Source organism: Rana temporaria, chromosome 2, assembly GCF_905171775.1.
Source record: "Rana temporaria chromosome 2, aRanTem1.1, whole genome shotgun sequence".
NCBI classification, from domain to species: Eukaryota; Metazoa; Chordata; class Amphibia; order Anura; family Ranidae; genus Rana; species Rana temporaria.
In genome coordinates this window covers 451,127,787-451,145,862 of record NC_053490.1, presented here as the reverse complement: position 1 = coordinate 451,145,862, position 18,076 = coordinate 451,127,787, and the positions used below count along the sequence as shown (strand labels likewise).

Sequence of the window (18,076 nt, the reverse complement as noted above, 5' to 3'; positions counted from 1 at the left end):
TGTTCTGACACGTCCCGCTGCACAGCCATTCACTAGCATGCTCAGTGTGCTGCTGCTTCTCCTCCCCCAGCTCTAAAGAAGAGAGGGGAATGTGATCACTTATAAAAAAATTAAAAAAAGAGGAAAAAGTACTTATAATGTTTTTATATATCTATACAAAAATATTTTGCCTTTTATTTCTATTTTAAACTGAATGTGTTGTTTTAGGACCCTTTCACACAGTCGGACCGTTCAGGTCCGCCTGTCAGTTATGTCGGTGGATCTGAACGGCCGCTCCATGCAATCCTATGGAGCGTCGGATGTCAGCGGAGACATGTCCGCTGACATTCGACCCGATCCCATCCACAAAAATCAGACGGATGGCGATACATCCCCATTTGTCCCTATCGGATCGTGTGAGATCTGATAAAAACGGACATGCTGTCCGTTTTCATCAGATCTCTCCATAGGAGGCAGCGACGCTCGACAAGCCCCTCCCCGCTCAGTGAGCATAGAGGGACTTGTCATCCGCCGGCTCAGTGAAGATTAGCAGAGAGATCTCCCACTGAGCCGGCGGGAGCTGGTGAACTCCATAGTGACCGTTTTCGATTTAAAAAAATGTGGAAGCCGACTGGTTTCTATGCAGAGCTGCACTAGATTTTCCGCTTTCCAGTTTTAGTGAATCAACCCCTTTGTGCTGCATGCCATTTCTCAAGATGGGTTTCTTGATAGTAAGAACAATGGAACATTCCTGGAAAATGTGCACTTGTAATCTTCATTGGGAGAGCTTGGGAGAGCTTGCAGGAGAACATTTGGGGGACATTTTCGCCTTTAGAACAGGAATCGCCTGAGGTAGGACCTTCGTGGCAAGATTACCAATATTTCTTTAATGAAGGCTGCAGATTAAAAAATATTAAAAACTACTTCTGAAATATCATTAATGTATAGATAACGTATTTTAGTTAAAGGGTTTACTTCTACTTTAGGAATCTTTATAGCTTTATATATTTATATAAATAGCAAAAAATAAATATTAAATTACATATCTTTGCAAGTTTTTTGATATTTTTTTTGCAGAAGAAAGGAATAAAGGCCAACACTGTAGTGCTCTCATGAGGGATACAGCTGGCAGTGTAACTTATTACTTTTAAAGCTAAGTGGCATTTACTAATTGACATTGTTAAACCATTATTTCTTCAGTATTGGATCCAACAAATACTACATAGAGACCACAGGGCTTATGCAGTAATTAGGTTCTCCAGGACTAGAAGATCTTTGAACTAAGGGCAAGGAGATGAGCGCAATACATATGCTACAAAAGCATCAACATGATTCACATCTTCCTTTTGTGGAGTTCCTCTAAATCGCAATACAAGTGATAATTTTGATTTGTTATTTATCATTTTATGTGTGAGATTTAGCATACACCATAGGGCTAAATTACATGTCACATAACCCCTAATGATTGATGATCAATTTGTTTAGAAGTCTAGAGATTTATATAAACTTGTGATTTACTGAAATCATAAGATACTGGATAAACTGTTCCAGAGATATTTTTGGTAAATATAAAACAGTTTTAGATAGGTAGAAGCTGAAACACCATTGCATTGGTAAAGGAGATAAAGAAAGTGCCAATGTCATCATTGGCTTTTGGTGGAAATGTCAAAGTAGTTATTTTATAAGACTGGCTCCAGTCAACTTAGAGCTTAATAAGGTTGTTACTTCAAACCCATCTCCTAAGTATTAAACAGGATTTTAGGTAACCAAGTCATTTTACATTAGGAAGCATCTTAGTTAGCTTTCTGGATGAATAATGTTATCATCAGAACCGCTGGTAACTTGCTCATCTTGGTTTTCCGTTGAAGTATCTTGATTTTCTAGGTCACTTAATTGCCCTTCTCCAAATTCTAAAATGGTTGGCAGATTTCCCTGTTTCGGACAACGCTTTTTGAGGCTGAGTAGAAAAGGTTGTGGCAGTGAGAAGATGTCCACGTTATTACCAAGGTCAATCCAAGTCATGCAGGGAAACTTTTTGGAGTCCTTTAACGCTTCTGTAATTTCCCTTAGAATGGCTTTTGTCAAACGGTTTCCATTAAGGGCCAGAGTGGTTAGGTGAGGAAGAGCACTGAGGACAGGCATGAGATGTACAAACATTTCATCTGTTAATTCGGTAAAGCAGAGTTCCACATTCTCTAGTTCTTCTGAATTGTGCTGAAGATAAATTATCACCCGTTCCAGATCCTTCATAGTAAGGGGGAGTCCAGACAAATCTAAAGAGCCTTCATTCGATTTTCCAGCCAAAATTGCTTTTAAACTGAAAAAGAAAAAAAAAATTTCATTAAACAAAATAAATACACAATAAACTTCAGAATGTTAAATGTAAACTATATCTGGTTCTTCATCGATTTATTGTGTATAGATTTTTGTGTGTGCTGGAAACATATGTCAAAACCCTTAACATGGAACTAAACCTACCATTTAAAATGTTATAGGGGGCATCTAGGAATGTCAATTGTATGTAAGCAGTAACCTGAAAATGTTTTATTTTGGCTTAAATTACTCGTGAAAATAGCAGTGAAGTTTCTAGAATGTAATGGTGCCTAGGCATAGCTGTATATCTGCATTGTTGTCTCTTACTGCTAAGCTTAACATATCTAAAGTAGTGATGTCGCGAACCTAAAATTTTCAGGTCGCGAACGCGAACTTCCGCAAATGTTCGCGAACGGGCGAACCGCCATAGACTTCAATGGGCAGGCGAATTTTAAAACCCACAGGGACTCTTTCTGGCCACAATAGTGATGGAAAAGTTGTTTCAAGGGGACTAACACCTGGACTGTGGCATGCCGGAGGGGGATCCATGGCAAAACTCCCATGGAAAATTACGTAGTTGTCGCAGAGTCAGTTTTTAATCCATAAAGGGCATAAATCACCTAACATTCATAAATTGTTTGGAATAACGTGCTTTAAAACATCAGGTATGATGTTGTATCGATAAGGTAGTGTAAGGGTTAGGGTTAGAGACAGGGTTAGGGTTACAGACAGGGTTAGGGTAACAGATAGGGTTAGGGTTACAGATAGGGTTAGGGTTACAGACAGGGTTAGGGTTACAGATAGGGTTAGAGACAGGGTTAGGGTTAGGGTTACAGACTGTAACCCTAACCCTATCTGTAACCCTAACCCTATCTGTAACCCTAACTCTATCTGTAACCCTAACCCTGTCTGTAATAGGGTTAGGGTTCACAGTGACAGACCAAACTCTGACTATGTCCTTAGAATTTTTTGAGTTCAGGGTACGTGGCCTCTGAACACTGGGCATTATTCTAGGGCCAAAGGGAATCACAGCACCATGACCACGACGGCCCCTGCGGGGTGGCCTGCCTCTGCTTGTCATTTTTTTTAGATTAGTTTAGTTGTACTATGCGTGCAAGCTACTGTGCCACCAGATATGAGATGTGGCACTGGCAGGTGGGCACAGTTTACCCTGTGAGGCAAAGACACCCTGGCAGACAAAAGACTACTATTTAGTATTGCAGTGAATTTTGTTTTTATATCTTATCAACTGTGCCAACACAATTTAGAGGAGATGTGGCACTGGCAGGCAGGTGGGCACAGTTTACCCTGTGAGGCAAAGACACCCTGGCAGACAAAAGACTACTATTTAGTTTTGCAGTGAATTCTGTTTTTATATCTTATCAACTGTGCCCACACAATATAGATGAGATGTGGCACTGGCAGGCAGGTGGGCACAGTTTACCCTGTGAGGCAAAGACACCCTGGCAGACAAAAGACTACTATTTAGTATTGCAGTGAATTTTGTTTTTATATATTATCAACTGTGCCAACACAATATAGATGAGATGTGGCACTGGCAGGCAGGTGGGCACAGTTTACCCTGTGAGGCAAAGACACCCTGGCAGACAAAAGACTACTATTTAGTATTGCAGTAAATTTTGTTTTTATATCTTATCAACTGTGCCCACACAATATAGATGAGATGTGGCACTGGCAGGCAGGTGGGCACAGTTTACCCTATGAGGCAAAGACACACTGGCAGACAAAAGACTACTATTTAGTATTGCAGTGAATTTTGTTTTTATATCTTATCAACTGTGCCAACACAATATAAATGAGATGTGGCACTGGAAGGCAGGTGGGCACAGTTTACCCTGTGAGGCAAAGACACCCTGGCAGACAAAAGACTACTATTTAGTATTGCAGTGAACTTTGTTTTTATATCTTATCAACTGTGCCAACACAATATAGATGAGATGTGGCACTGGCAGGTGGGCACAGTTTACACTGTGAGCCTGGGCCCCTTACATTACACAGCACCCCACAGCTCTGGGCCCCTCTACATAGCACCCAGCACCACTGGACCCCTTTATATTACACAGCAGCTTGCACCACTGGGCCCCTTACATTACACAGCACCCCACAGTTCTGGACCCCTTTACATAGCACCCTGCACCACTGGACCCCTTTATATTACACAGCACCCTGCACCTTTAACCTAACTAAACTATACAGTGTATAAATATATGTACAACTCCTGGTGATGTATATATATCCTCTACACACTGTAACATTAACTGACTGCCTGCTCTATCTAACTCCAAAAAATTACACTCTCTCTCTCTCTCTCTCTCTGTCTCTCTCTGTAAACCACGCAGCACAGATTACAGAGAAAAAAAAAGCAGACTAATTGATTAGCCCTAACAAGGGCTGTTTGGGGTGCTTTTCTAACAGCAGAGATCAGATGAGTCTTTCAGGACTGGAGTACACTGGCCTAAGCTATCGCTTTCCCTATAAAATCAGCAGCAGCAACACTGTCCCTCCTCTCACTAAGAATGCAAGTTCAGAATGAATCTAAAATGGATGCTGCCCTAGAGGTGGAAGGGTCAGGGAGGGAGGGTATGCTGCTGATTGGCTGGAATGTGTCTGCTGACTGTGAGGTAGAGGGTCAAAGTTTGCTCAATGTTAATTAATAGGAGGCGGGTTGAACATCGCATATGTTCGCCCGCGGTGGCGAATGCGAACAAGCGAAAATCGCCGCAAACCGTTCTATACATCACTAATCTAAAGTAAGATTTGGTGATTTTACAGCTTTGCTACTCACTGTTCTCTTTGCTGGAGACTCTGACACAAAAGAAAGTAAAGCCTTGCTTCTACCAAGGTGGCTGCCCCCTCAGAAAGGCACAACAAAGAATAAGGGCATGGTAAATGAATGAAGGGCTGCAGGGGGCACTGTCCAAACAGGAGGAGCCAGGAACGCTGGCGGGGACCCGAGAGGAAGAGGTTTGGGACCACTCTCTGTGCGATTCCATTGTACAGAGCAGGAAAGTATAAACCAGTTTGTTATTTAAAAAAAATGCATTTACAATCACTTTAAAGTGATTTTTTTAAGTGATAGTAAAGGCTTGTTTTTTTTTTTGCTTAAAAATAACAAATATGTCATACTTACCTGTTCTGTGTGGTGTCCATTTAGACACGGAGCAGCGGCCAGGCTCACTTGCTTTGATTGACAGCAGCGGGTGCCAGGAGGAAGAGTCCATATAACCCAGGCTGCTAGTGGTTCTCCCCCCTCCTCCCCTGCTCCCAGGCAACCATAGCTTGCCAGCCCTCAAAATCCACTCGCAAAATGCAAGCTGGCGAGTGGAATTTTTGAGGGCTGGCATACAGTATACTTTCTAAAAGTAAACCTTTGGGGTGAGATATCTGGTATTTTATGTTGCTATTTATCCTTTAGTCAGAGCAACCGAACATAACCTAGGTTTTAATTTTTGTAACAGTGAGGTTTTCATAAATGGTTCTCAGTGTTCCAAAAATGATTAAACCTATAAAACTACATTAAGAACTAGTCCATTTACAGCACTTGCTTCAAAACAAGACTTCGGAACACGCTTTGTTAAAGCTCTCTGAACGCCAGTCAAAGCTCCTGTCACTATATAAAATAGTTAGCTTACAGTCCTGTTTACACCTTGCTTTTGCTTTGCTTCAAAAATTATACCCCATTTATCTTTAGTGGTGCTTCAAAGCGTCTTCAAAGCCACCATAGAAGTCTATGAAGCTTGCTGGAAGCACCGCCAAAGCATCATTAAAGCACCACCGAAGCATCTTTGAACCGTCATTGAAGCACCACCCAAGCTCAACTGATGCATCAAGAATGCATCCAAAAAGCATGTTGAAAGGTAGGCGCTTTAATAGGTGTTGAAGCCAAGCAAGTGTATATGAGCCCTAAATGCCTAAAAACATCACAACAATAAGCGAGTTGCTGGTCCTATTTTTTTCACTGAATGTTTAATAGGTGTAATACAAAAGAGTACAGTGGTTGCAATCATACAGATATTGTACCATGAGCAACAAGAGTATACAAAAAGACAGGACATAGCTGTGTCTGTCAATGATTCTGCGATTTGCAATGTTAATATTTGAACACAAAATTCAAAATTCTATTGCTGTCGCGTATGCACTATATTGTACTTAAGCCATGCTATCTTTAAATAATCATTAGCATTATCACAGTATTTTACAGTTAGTTAGAAATCTACGATGGGCCTAAGGAGATTATGTGTGCACACGAGAAAGTGCATTAAAATAAGGAACATTAACAAAAGTGAAGAGGGGAAGCTGTAATCCTGTCGGGTTGCAGCTAAGCTCGTTTGATCCAAATGGTAAGGGTTAGCAGTAAAGATGTCATTTAAAGTAGAAATAAAATGCCACCTGCTCACAAATCAATTACAGTGTAAGAAAAATCCTAACCTTTCAAGAGAAAATAAAAATCAGAATTAAAAAATGCTCAAATAAACACAGTGGCCCAGATTCAAGTAGAATTGCGCGATATTTGCGGGGGAGCAGGGCAACGATTTTGCCCTGCGCCCCCGCAAATATTTTGCGCTGCCCTCGATTCACGGAGCAGTAGCTCCGTGAATTGCGAGGGCGCGCCGGCAAATTTGCCCGGCGTAAGCGCGCGCAAGTTAAATGATCCCGCGGGAATCATTTAAATTAGGCGCGCTCCCGCGCCGAGCGTACAGCGCATGCTCCGTCGGGAAACTTTCCCGACGTGCATTGCGGCAAATGACGTCGCAAGGACGTCATTTGCTTCTAAGTGAACGTGAATGGCGTCCAGCGCCATTCACGTTTCACTTACGCAAACGGCGTGAAATTCAAATTTCACGGCGCGGGAAGGCCGGCTATACTTTAGCATTGGCTGCCCCTACTATTAGAAGGGGCAGCCTTGCTCTAAAAGTAGCCGTACGGGAACTCCGTACCTGGCTTGCGCGGGGCCCGCGCAAGCTTGTGAATCAGTGGTAGTATGCAATTTGCATACTACACGCTGATACACAATGGGAGCGGCCCCCGCAAGAATGCAGCCTAAAATCTGCGAGGCATAAGAGCCTTATGCCACGCAGATTTTAGGCTGCAGTCGGCGTAGCGATGTTCCTGAATCAGGAGCATTCGCTACGCCGGAGCAAGTAAGCAATTGCGCCGTGTAACCTATGGTTACACAGGCGCAATTGCTTCTTGAATCTGGGCCAATGACAATGCCTTACCTGTTGTAATATAATAAAAATAATAAAAATTCTAATAATAAAAAAAAAACATCTTGAAAGACTTCCCCTTCCTCCGTGTTAAGGGGCAATAATTTCATAGAATATGTAGGTAAAACTAGTGTAGATGACTGATTAGGTATTTAGCTAATCAATACATGTCTGCCTGCACTGCTTTGTCCTGTAGAGATGCAGGGGGTCAGAGCATGGAACTATACCTCCCAACATTTTGAGATGGGATATATTAGGCGCAACTCATGCTAAAGGTATGGACCAGGGAACACAGCCATCGTATTTTACGTCGTTTACGTAGTACGTGAATAGGGTTGGGCGTAGGTTACGTTCACGTCGTAGGCAGTGATCCGTCGTATCTTAGGGAGTAGTTCCGACGTGATTCTGAGCATGTGCACTGGGATACGTCCACGGGACGGCGCATGCACCGTTCGTTTTAAGTACTTGTATGGCACTCGGCCCATCATTTGCATTGGGTCACCCCTCATTAGCATGGCTCACGCCCACTTCCACCTACAACGGCTTACGCCGAGGGAACCCAGCGCAGTTTGGGAGGCAAGTGCTTTGTGAATTCGGTGCTTGCCTCTCTGCGCTACGTCTTTGTAGCGTATATTAGATACGCTACGCCAGCATAAATATGCGCCAATGTATGTGAATCTGGGCCTATGTATTTAAAAATGTCATTAGCATGTGGTTGGTGGAATAACCATGGAAGACAGAATAATAAACTTCAAGTTAGGGAGGCGCATTAAACTTCATCTTTAAGTGTTTGCTGTTCTCATATTTCTAGGAAAGCTCTTATAGATTTAATGCTGGTGACTGTCATTATAGCAAACAGTACAACTGTCACCACGGCTAACTGACAGGTGAGATAAGAGGATAAGCATTCTATGGAGGGAATTATATTCTTGTGCTATGAGAGAGGAACAATCCAGCATTGTGAAGTCACAAAGAAGAAACTGTATATACAATGAGCACAGCATTAATGTACATTGGTATGATTATTTACACTGCAAATGTAAGTAAAAACTTTTTTTTAATTCGCTTTGAAAGCGCGGGGAAGGGATTAGAACCCCTGTCAGTTTTTTTATATATATATTCTTTATTTATACCACAATATCGAAAATCCATTACATACAATATCAACTTAAAGGGGTTGTAAAGGCTTGTTTTTTATTTTCCAAATAGGTTCCTTTAAGCTAGTGCATTGTTGGTTCACTTACCTTTTTCCTTCGATTTCCCTTCTAAATGTTTTTTTTCTTTGTCTGAATTTCTCACTTCCTGTTCCTCCCCAGTAAGCTTTTCTGACTGACTTTCCACCGCTCGGATGATGGTGGAAAGCTTACTGAGGAGAAACAGGAAGTGAGAAATTCAGACAAAGAAAAAAAACATTTATAACTGCATAGCATTATATAATAAATCCATGCATCCCACTCCATTGGATCTTTCCCTCCCCTTCCTTTGCCTTTCCTAAAAAAAAAAAAAATTCCCTTCCCACCCCTTTTCCCTGCAACTGTATTGCCTCCCCCCCCACAAATAGACACGACAAACCCTGTCAGGTTTTAACTGCTTTTTGGGAGAGTATCACATAAAGTGGAAGAAAATCACACAGAGCAAAAAAAGAAAGAAAAAAAGTTGGAGAAGATCCTTGTCAATTTGTATTGCCGTCTGTGTCTCTGTTGTAGATTTTTCCTCACTTCCTACATACGGGCCAGGAAGTGAGGGTAAATCTTTATAATGGAGCCCCTGAGCAGTAAAAAAACAGAAAGTAGATTTAACTTTTTATCCAAAACTAGAAAAAATTAAGTTTTGGCTTGACCTACACTTTATATTATAGAGGCCATAATTTCTTTGATTTTTATTTTATTTTTTAACAAATCGATCTGCAATTTTATCTAATTGGCAAAAAAACTGAATAACAATAACTTCCATTCCGATCAATTTAGATTCAAACAAGCTGATTACATGGTGAGAACAGAGATACAATTATTAATTTATGATGATCATAACCAACAAATTAAATTAAAATTACTAACAGGGATTTGTGTATGTAAACACACAAATGCCTATTTTGACAGGAGAGGAGAGACAGATCTGCCGTTCGTAGTAATTACGAACAGCGATATGTCTCCTCCTCAGGTCAGTCCCATCCTCCCACAGTTAGAAACACACACAAGGGAATACATTTAACATCTTGATTGCCCCCTAGTGTTAACCCCTTCCTTATCAGTGGCATTTACACAGTAATCAGTGCATTTTTATAGCACTGATCGCTGTATAAATGTCAATGGTTCCAAAATAGTGTCAAAAGTGTCTGATCTGTCCGCTGCAATGTCGCAGTCCCACTAAAAAACGCAGATCACTGCCATTATTAGTAAATAAAAAATAATAAAAATGCCATAAATGTATCCCCTATTTTGTAGACGCTATAACTTTTGCACAAACCAAGCAACATACTCGTTTTTTTATACCAAAAATATGTAGAAAAATACATATTGGCCTAAACTGATAAAGAAATTCGTTTTTTAAAAGATTTTTGGGGAAATTTATTACAGTAAAAAAATGATTTTTTTTTTCAAAATTGTTGCATTTTTTTTGGTTTATAGTGCAAAAAATTAAAACTGCAGAGGTGATCAAATACCACCAAAAGAAAGGTCTGTGGGGGGAAAAAAGGATGCCAATTTTGTTTGTGTACAACGTCGCACGACCGCTCAATTTTTAGTTAAAGCAACAGTGCCGTGTTCCAAAAAATGGTTAAAAACAAGAAACTGAGGCTTGGGACAGTAAAATGTTTTAGCCTATTCCTGGTTTTACTGCATAATAAACAAGAGATTCACCAGAAGATATAAAAAATGTGTATTTAAAAAAAGAGAATTGTGTATTTCTCCTTTAAACCATTCTGAATGATTCCCTTTTTACTAAAGCATTTAATCACGCTGACACCTAATCATCTAATGCTTTTTGTTGTGCTCACATTAAAACCGTGCCTGTTTTCTACTTCTTTCCTCCTCGGCTTGCATTTCTCAATTGTTAATGGCTTTGAGCCCCACAGAGTAAAGAACACAATAAATGATTATCATTATGATGATAAAAATGAATCCTATTACAGTCTTTCCATCCTTTGATAAATTGTAGTGCGCCAATTTCCTATTTGGGGCAAGTCGCACACCCCTCTATCAGTATTATTACTAGTACAAAAACTCTAAGAACAAGGGAGCAAAGAGGTCAGTAAATAGGGATTTATAGGAAAAGGCAGAAACAGGCGAAGAATACGTGACTGCTGTTTAAATTACAGAAATGACTATCAGTGGACTGAAAGCTGGAAGAGAAGTTAACTTCATCCCTTCCATTGTCACAGCTGGGATAATGGGAATGAATGGGAGTAGAGGGTATTATAGGGAAAGCACAAAGAGATACCGCAGCTCTTCTGTCCTTTACTTTACCAGGAAAACCACAGTGAACATCTTTTAAAGCTGAATTCTGGACTGACATAAAACCACTAACTTAACTTGGATTTGTATTCATCATTCAAAATCATAAATGTATTTTTTAAATGTAATAAGTGTATATTGAGTTGATATCAATCAAATTCAATCTTCTGTACAGAGGCTTTCAGATTGGAAGCCCTGGGAGCCAATCAGGGTTTGCTGCTGAAAAAGAACATACTGACAGGAGAAGAGAGCAGAGTGAGCAGCTCATCAGTCTACCACTGCTCCTTAGGCTGCTTTCACACTTTGCAGGCACTATTGCGCTAAAAATAGCGACTGCAATGCGCCCTGAAAGAGCCGCTCCTTTCTATCCAGTGTGAAATAGTGAAAAAATTGTAACTCGCGCCTATTACATGAATTCTAAAATTAAATTAAATAAAGCTGCACCCCCATTTGACTAAAGAAACAAAGGTAAAATTGGTCAATAAAAAAAAATATCAAAGCCAGTACCATTCTGTTCACTCCTCTTATTCTAGAGGAGTGAGCATAATGGTAAAAACAGGCATATCATTTACATGTATAGAGTCAAGAATAGATGAACTGGGCCGCTATGTCTTTCTGCACTGTTTGATAGAGAATGCACCGTATGTTTTGGCCAATATTTATATACCTCCCCCCTTTAAGATGGAGGTTCTATATAAGTTAACAGAATTTGTGGTAAATAAGATAAATATTCCAATATTAGTGGTTGGAGATTTAAACAACGTACTAAATAGAACGATGGATAGGTTCCCACCGGGGACTCGGAGCCCAGGGCCAGGAGAAGGGCATTTAAGTCAATTTTTTGAAGAGGTTGGGTGGTGGGACATTTGGAGGGTGAAATACCCAGACCTGCGGCAGTATTCCTGTTTTTCAAGTACACACTCTACACTGTCAAGAATAGATATGGCCCTGGGGAACTGTGCAAGTTTACAAGTAGTTAGTAAAATATCCTATTATCCAAGAGGGGTATCTGATCACTCCCCTCTGGTGCTATCACTGAGTACAGGGAAAAAATGTCCTCCAAGCAATTGGAAAATTAGTCCCTTCTAGCTAGAAGTGATAGGGAAGCCAGAAGAAATTAGTATCAAATTAAGGGAATTCCTGGATTTCAACACAGGGACGGCACCAGAGGGAGTGGTGTGGGATGCCCTAAAGGCGTTCCTTAGGGGTATATTGATCCAGCAGGTAGCTAAGATCAAGAGGAACTCTAGGGAATGGGAGGAGAAAATCAGGGGAGAGGTTCTAGAGGCAGAAAAGCAATATGTGGAAAATCCAACGCCGACTAAACAAAGGCTATGGTTGGAGAAGCAACAGGAATATAAGTTGGTGATCAATAAGAAAGTGGAAAATAAGCGCCTATTTCAGGAGCAGAGCGCTTTTTCGGAGGGGGAAAGTGTGGGTCATACTTTGGCCCTCCTTGCGAAAACGAATATGGCGCCTTCTAGTGTTCCTGCAGTTAGGACGGTAGGAGGTGGGATATCATCCGTAACATCTGAAATAGTGGACACATTTGCAGTATATTATAAAGATCTATACAGGTCAAAAAAGGGGGAAGTCAAAGTACAAATGGAAGAATTCTTTAGAGAAATAGGAATCCCAGTTCTATCAGAGAAGGACAGAAATGCTATGGAATCTCCAATTACATTAGTGGAACTACAGCAGGCAGTTAAAGCACTTTCCAATCAAAAGTCCCCAGGGCCAGATGGCCTGCCAGCGGAGATCTACAAGCAATATGGTGAGGTGCTGCTCCCGGAACTACTAAAAACACTAAACTGGGCGATAGAAGGAGGAAGGCTACCTCCCTCAATGCTAGAAGCAATTATTATAGTGCTCCAAAAGGAAGGGAAGGATCAACTAGACACATCATCTTATAGACCGATATCTTTGCTTTGCTCAGATGTGAAAATCTTAGCCAAGGTATTAGCAACGAGAATAAATAAACATATTCAGAAATTAATACACCCAGATCAATCTGGATTTATTCCAAATCGGTCCACGAGCATAAATATAAGAAGGCTGTATTTAAACCTACAGACCCCGGCAGAGAATACGGGAGATAGATCTATCCTAGCATTGGACGCCACTAAGGCCTTTGATAGTTTGGAGTGGGACTATCTCTGGTACGCTCTGGAGAAGTTTGGGTTTGGCCCATCTTTTATCAAATGGATAAAGCTATTGTATAATTCCCCAAGGGCCAAAATAAAAATAAACAATGAAGTTTCACAGTTGTTCGAATTGGAAAGGGGAACGAGACAGGGATGTCCACTGTCCCCCCTGCTTTTCGCCCTGGCAATTGAGCCCCTGGCGACTGCAATTAGAGCTAGGCAGGAAATACAGGGGTTCCAGAGAGGAGTAGAGGAGGAGAAAGTCGCGCTTTATGCGGACGATATCCTCCTTTTCTTGGGCAACTCTACAACCTCCCTCAAAACTGCAGTTCAAACAGTAGAAGCGTTCGGACGATTCTCAGGCCTGGTAATAAATTGGGAAAAATCAACACTCTTACCTGTGGACCTGGTAAGCAATATTGATGGGATAGGAATCCCTCAATTAAAAATTGGGGAGAAGATGGAGTATTTGGGAATTGTGGTAACACGTAACCCAGAACAATTTATAAATAACAATCTAGCACCACTTCTGGTTAAATTTAAATGCAAAGCGGAAATATGGGGACATTTGCCACTGTCGGTTGCTGGCCGTAGCAACCTCATTAAAATGATCTGGTTGCCACAGTTGCTTTATATACTTCACAACTCCCCAGTATGGATTGACAATCAATGGTTTAAGAAGATAGAGACCCTCTTTAGGACTTTAATTTGGAAAAAGGGAAAAGCAAGGATCAGTCTCCGAACGCTGCAACTACCAACAAATAGGGGAGGGCTAGCGGTTCGGCACCCCCACAGTTATTTCTTGGCGGCACAGTTGCAGCATTTGGGGGGCTGTGGTACAGAGGGGGGAGGAAATGCAAGTGGGAAAATGATGCTAAAAGGGTCCCCACATAGTTCTGTAATAGAGGCCTTAGAGGCCAACTCGTTCTTGGTAAAAAGCCCAACAGTAAAAATGATGGCAAGAGTGTGGCAAGCAGGAAAAGAAGCTTTGGGCTATCAAGGATTAACAGAATACTCTCCATTATGGGAAAATAAGAACTTAAAAGACATTTTGGCCATGGGGAAACTAAAAGAATGGGATAAACGTGGGATAACCAGAGTGGCACAATTGTACACAGGTGGCACATTAAAACCCTTCTCAGAGCTAAGTAGGGAATATGGTATTCCAAATTCCATGTTCTTTACCTACTTGCAGGTTAGACATGCACTACAAGACCAATTCAAGTTACAGCCGGTAAGATGGCAAAAGCTAACGCATTTTCAAAGACTAATCAAGACAGGGGTCTTGAAAGGTCTTATCTCAGATCTGTACGAACGAATCAGGGATCAGTTGGTAGGAAATAGGTTTTGCAGGAACAAACAGAGGTGGGAAGAGGATATTGGCCCAATAACGAATGAGCAATGGGACAGGATACTGGAATCAGGGACAGTAGTTTCACTAGCCCCGTCACAACGGGTCTCCCATCTATTCCTTCTCCACAGGGTTTATTATACTCCCAAGAAACTATTTAGATTCGGATGGAAGTCAGATGATAAATGTCCCAGATGTCAAAACACAGGGGACCTCATCCACATGATGTGGAAATGCCCAAAATTGCATAGATATTGGGTTAAGATTCTGGACATTATAAATGCAACTTTTGGAATTACTCTGGAACTTGAAGCCAGGGTTTGCCTATTAGGATGCATTGAGGAGAGAATGGGGCAGAGGGATGTATTAGTAGCAGCCATAAGAAGTCTGTTCCAGGCGAGGAAACTAATAGCACTAAAATGGCAAGCACAAAATCCACCTACAGTAGCAGAATGGCTCAATGTAATGAACAGCACAATAGGGAAAGAGAGGGGAACATGGATTAGACGTGGCAATCTTAAAATTTTTTATGTAATATGGGAGCACTGGTTAGTGAAAATAGGCTGCTCACTCTAATTAAGTATAGACTAGTAAAGAACAATTCAGTTTAAGGACAAGAACAGGATTTAAAACGTGTATGCACTTTAAAAGTAAGATAGGGAGGGGGAGGGAGGGGAGGGCGGGTAGGGATGGAGATTTTTAGTGTTTGTTATAGATCTTTTTGTATGCACATAAAATGCACTGAGTGTAAAATATGAATTTATATTACCTGTCATGTATATGGATGGAAAACAATAAAAAAAAGTACTGGATTAAAAAATAAAAATAAAGCTGCACCCCAAAAACTAGTGAAAATAACAATAGTGCAATATGAAATATGTAAATGTGGGGGCGCAAAAACATTGCGATCCAGGTTAAGTTTTTCCATCAGGTTTACTATACACCTGTAAGGTTGCAGAGGATGTACCCCGATCGGGACCCTATATGTCCTAGATGCAAACTTCACCAGGGGTCCTACATACATATGTTCTGGGAATGCCCCGCCATATTGGCATACTGGAAAGCAGTCTTTGATGAAATCAACCTTCGGTTACAGCTTGACCTGGTCCCTACGCCATCCCTGGCTCTACTGGGCATTCCTGATGATGACCAGCGCTCTCACTCCAAGCTTCTCATTGCTTACCTCCTCAACTATGCCAAAAAAGAAATTCTAATGAAGTGGGCATCCCCAGAACAGCTGGCATTATCCGCCTGGGAGGCTATGGTAAACGCATCCCTACCATTGTATAAAATGACCTATTCCAACAGGGGATGTCATTGGAAGTTTGAAAGGGTGTGGAGCCCTTGGACGTTGACCTGACTTGATAGTGTTGGAGGGTGGGGTCTGGATGTTAGGTATATGTAATGCTGTTACTACCACGGCTTCCTCTTGGGGAAACTTCAATGTGTTAGGTTTACTGACTTTGCGAAACGCTTATTGTACTGTAGTGTTTTGTTTGTTTACCTGATTTGTGACACGCATCTGTCTCTTTGCATATGTTGTCTACTACATATTTTTCAATAAAGCACAACTGTTTGTTAAAAAAAAAAAAAATATTGTAATAGATTCCAATGACGCTTCCTGATGACGTGTTAGACGAAACGTACGTGGAGGCGGTACTTGGTCACGTTGATACCTCACTTCCGTTCCCGCTGGCTCACCGCTGTCATAGGAGGAACGCACGCTAGGTTCAGACAGACGGATGGGATCTTCACACATTCCAAATATGCCTTCCAGCCTCAGTGCCGGGCTAGGGCACTTTTAAAGTAAGCAGCCATTTGGCTTTTTATCTGTATTTTGTATTATGCATTAAACAGGATTACACTATTTTGGTTCCCATTCTTTTGTTCACATATGTCGTTCTGAGCTACCATTGGGGAGAAGGGCTGTTCCGGTATATCATCTCTATCTATCTAGCAAGTATTATCTTGCTCAAAGTGCATTTGACCTTTTTTTAAATTAAAGGGGTCAACATCTTGTGGTAAGCTGCCATCTATCTATTGAACACATCAGGTGTTATTATATTGATGGTGAAGGTGTCATTTCAAGATTGTCACTGGCTTCTCATTTGTGGAAGTTTATCAAGCAACTTTATCACTATTAATTCACATGATTTATGGACTTTGCACAATTCGTTGCATCACAAGCACATGCACTTTATGTTATATATAATTTATACTTACATTTTTTGAGATGCTTAACTACTCATATTTGACATAGATTGTTGTATCTGGGTATAGTGCACCGCCACATAACAATTAATTTCACCCACCCTCACTTCTACATAGGGTTTAGTAATCTATTCCAATATTTAACGCAATTTTTTAGCGCCCCCACATTTACATATTTCATATCCAATGTGAAAGCCTGAGGGCTTTCACACTGGAGCATTGCACTGGCGGGATGTTAAAAAAGTCCTGCCAGCTGCATCTTTGAGGCGCGGTAGGAGCGGTAAAAATACTACTCCTATAGCGCCCCTGCCCATTGAAATCAATGGGGTAGTGCCTCCAAAACGCCGCCGCAAAGCAGCATTTTTGCGGGCGGGTTTAACACTTTTTTAGCTGCTAGCGGGGGTTAAAATCTCCCCGCTAGTGGCCAAAAATTTGCGGCAAACACAACGGTAAAACGCCGCTAAAAATAGCAGCGCTTTACCGCCAGCACACCAAGCTATTCAATCACATGCTGGAGGCGTGGAGGTGACTGAGCTTTATTGTGTACCTGCAATAGATCAAGGCCAAGGCTTTGTAGATCCCAGGACTGAATGGGTCATTTTAAAACTCTTTGGCAGGTAAAAGAGCTCATGTTTGTGTATTTTAATTGTATATTTAGCAGTCTGCCTGGAGTTTAGCTTTAATTACACGTTTTGTATTGTAACAACAACATAAAAGAAACTTTTTATGCAATGTTCATGTTTTTAATTGATGCTGCATATTTGATTAACCTGTGGTTATCTGCATTCCTGGGGAGAATCTGCATAAAACCTTTGTTTTAATTTTTGATGTCTTAATTACTACTCTGGTGGTTGGTGCCATCTAGCACAGAAAGTGAGGTGAAATAAACACAGACTGCAAGAAAAAAATGGCTTTATATGCCATTACAATTCGTGTATTGCAAATCTGAAATCAGCAAGGGGTAGCAGAGAGTGATGGGAATGTTTGGCAACCCCAATATTTTACTACTACTACTAAAGCTCTGCACTGGTAAAAAAAAAGATCATCCTCTTAGCACTTTGGTGCTCTGTTGTTATTCATTGCTATATTGCTTTGCAGCCTTGGTTGCTCTCTTTTGCCTGTCCCGCTGTCCTCTTCTTGCTATGGATAATGCTACCCAGTGAGACTACCAGTTGCCTACAAGGTAAGAAATCAGGTAAATAGTGAATATTTTATTTTGGAAAAGAGAGCCACTGCAGTTTCCCGAGAAGCTGGTTATTTTGTCACTTCTACAGAAGACGTTCAAAGATCTCATCTTACCACCGCTGCTCTACCTCAATAAGATATCCATCATATAATAGGTGCTGGGTATTTCCAGATAAACTAGTATACAAAGCATGGTACACTGAAGCATGGAAA

General features: G+C 41.1%; 1 protein-coding gene across 1 annotated transcript in view; it reads right to left on the bottom strand.

The window, feature by feature from the left end:
* Nucleotides 1-611: 611 nt before the first annotated feature.
* Nucleotides 612-18,076, bottom strand: part of LRRC75A (leucine rich repeat containing 75A) — a 451,452-nt gene continuing 433,987 nt past the window's right edge. The window contains exon 4 of the mRNA XM_040338500.1: nucleotides 612-2,296. Within this exon, the coding sequence (XP_040194434.1) occupies nucleotides 1,777-2,296 (520 nt within the window). The 3' untranslated portion in view covers nucleotides 612-1,776. The remainder of the gene's footprint in view (nucleotides 2,297-18,076) is intronic.